Source organism: Echinops telfairi, unplaced genomic scaffold (genome assembly GCF_000313985.2).
Source record: "Echinops telfairi isolate 266 unplaced genomic scaffold, ASM31398v2 ScPeMD7_25;HRSCAF=90, whole genome shotgun sequence".
In the NCBI taxonomy this organism is placed as follows: domain Eukaryota; kingdom Metazoa; phylum Chordata; class Mammalia; order Afrosoricida; family Tenrecidae; genus Echinops; species Echinops telfairi.
In genome coordinates, this window is record NW_022103922.1 from 2,664,724 (window position 1) to 2,666,918 (window position 2,195).

Below are 2,195 nucleotides of genomic sequence, written 5' to 3' on the forward strand. Positions count from 1 at the left end.
CCACCGCGTCGTGTGGCCCTCGGCCGTGGTCTTCGACCTGGCGCAGGCGCTGCGAGACGGGGTCCTGCTGTGCCAGCTGCTGCACAACCTGTCCCCGGGCTCCATCGACCTCCAGGACATCAACTTCCGGCCGCAGATGTCCCAGGTGAGGACCGGGCGCCGCGGGAGGGCCCGGCACGCGGCTGTCCGTGCGTGCGCTCGGGGCGCCCAGGGCGCCGCCGCCGGCAGGGACCGCGGGCGGGAGCCGGGAGTGGGGAGAAAGGGCGCGTTCGGGGTCGGAGCCGCCAGCTCTTGGGGGTGCGCCCAGGGGGCCTCGAGTTCGCCAAAGTCCCCCGAGCCCCGGGTGCGCCCCGGCCGCCCTCGGGCACTGCTGCAGGAGCGCCGCACCGTCTGCACACCTTGGGTGGGAGAGGGGGACTCCAGCCCCGGCCCAGGCGCTCAGCTCAGCCGTCACTGACCCCCAACCCGCCCCACCGGCTTCCCACGGCGCGTGACCTCACGGACCGACGTCCTCCGGTGCACACCTGGTGCCTGGACCGAAGGAGGACCAGTCCGGCGCCCCAGGGCGGTGGGCCGGGGGCGCGGCCCCTTGTTGGCCACTGCACTGTCGCCGGCCCCTCGGGGCTGCTTCACTTAGCAGAGTCCCTCCCGCCTATCAATGCCGTCCCCCCTCCGTCGGGCCCTCCAGGGTGGCCTTTGTCGCGGAGGAGGCGCGCTTGTGGCCGCCGGGCAGGAAAATGTCGGCGGGCCGGCGGAGCGGCTCTGCTTGGGCTCTGAAAGGGAACTTGGCAGAGGTTAAGCCGCATCGCGCCCCCGCGCCCCTCCCAGGGGTGGCGGGACGTCCACCCGCGCCCTCATTGAAGGGGCCCGGGACCAGCCGGCTCTGGCTAGCCCAGTCCTGGCGCGGCCATCAGCAGCCCTCGGCAGTTCCGCCGTGGACAGCAGTCATTGACAAGGGGGACATGGGGACGCTGGTGCTGGGAGGGCCCGGCGCGATGAGTCACCTCCCGCCTGCCCAGACTGCGCCCTGTGACCTTTGCCCCTAGACCCGTCCTTGGAACCCTTTGCTCTTTCCTGACAGTGTTTCCGTGGTGATGGAAAAGGGGGAGGGGGTGGCGGCGGCAGCTGCGTACAAAGGCGAAGGGGGAAGGGGCCGGCCTCCCTCGGTTGAGTAATTTCCCCGCCCCAGGGGCAGCTCCTTGAGGGAGCCACTGCCCCAGCCTGCACAGCGCGCGTCTGCTCCTGGATGCCCAGGGCCCTGGGGGGCAGCACTGTGGGGGTCTCAGTCTTCTGACGGTGGCAAGGCCCAAGAGGGGTGGCCAGGTGCCCGGGTCGGGGGCAGGATGTGTGTGTGTGGGTGCTCGATTGGGCAGGATATCACAGGAAGATAGAGGTTCATTCTATCTCACAGTGGACACACTAAGGGCAGACAGAGGAGAGCTGGTGGCCCGAGGCTGCCCAGGCTTGCTTCCGCTGGGCAGGGTTTCTGGCCCCGTTGACAGGGAGGCTGAGGCACTGGGGCTGGGGAGGGGAGGCCTGAATGTCCCTGCCTTGCCCGTCTGAGTGACCGACCAGGTCCTGTAACTGCCCCTTCCTAGGCATGGTGGGGGCAGCAGGGTGGGGGCTGGAAGCCCGAATCTTTCCTGGGTACCCAGTCAAGGGGTGGAGGGCCAGGTGGGTGCTCTGGTATGTTGGATCAGATCCTGGCTCTGCCACCTCCCAGCAGGTGGCCTCTTCTCCGGGGCCTCAGTTTCCCCATCAGTGCCCAGGAGGCTGAAACACAGCCAGGCTGCAGGTGCTGGGTAAAGCCATCTCCACGCCCACAGAGTCCCCTGTAGTGTGGGACTGGAGGCGCTGAGAGCTGCGTGCCCCCTGTGACCCACAGTGCGGTGGACACAGCCGGCCAGTCCCCTCTGTGTGCTTTAGTTCTCTATCTGGCCAGGCTGCCCGGGCTGGGAGCCTGCGCCCACTGGCCCTTTGCTCTTTTGCTGGCTGGGAAGCTTATAGTGCTGGAAGTGGGGGGCTCAGAGGATGTGGTCCCAGCACAGGGTGGGGAGATGACAGTGAGGTGCCTGGGGGAGGCAAGACCCGGACCTGGGAGGGTGCACCGCCTCCACCCCCGCCCCCACTCCCTATTTCTCCCCCCCCGCCCCCCGCCCTCACCCCACAGACACAGTGAATACAGCCATACAGCC

The 2,195-nt window shown here is 68.7% G+C and overlaps 1 protein-coding gene across 1 annotated transcript in view; it reads left to right on the plus strand.

Moving 5' to 3' along the window:
- Nucleotides 1-2,195, plus strand: part of VAV2 (vav guanine nucleotide exchange factor 2) — a 124,338-nt gene that overhangs the window by 4,570 nt on the left and 117,573 nt on the right. The window contains exon 3 of the mRNA XM_045289358.1: nt 2-145. Within this exon, the coding sequence (XP_045145293.1) occupies nt 2-145 (144 nt within the window). The remainder of the gene's footprint in view (nt 1; nt 146-2,195) is intronic.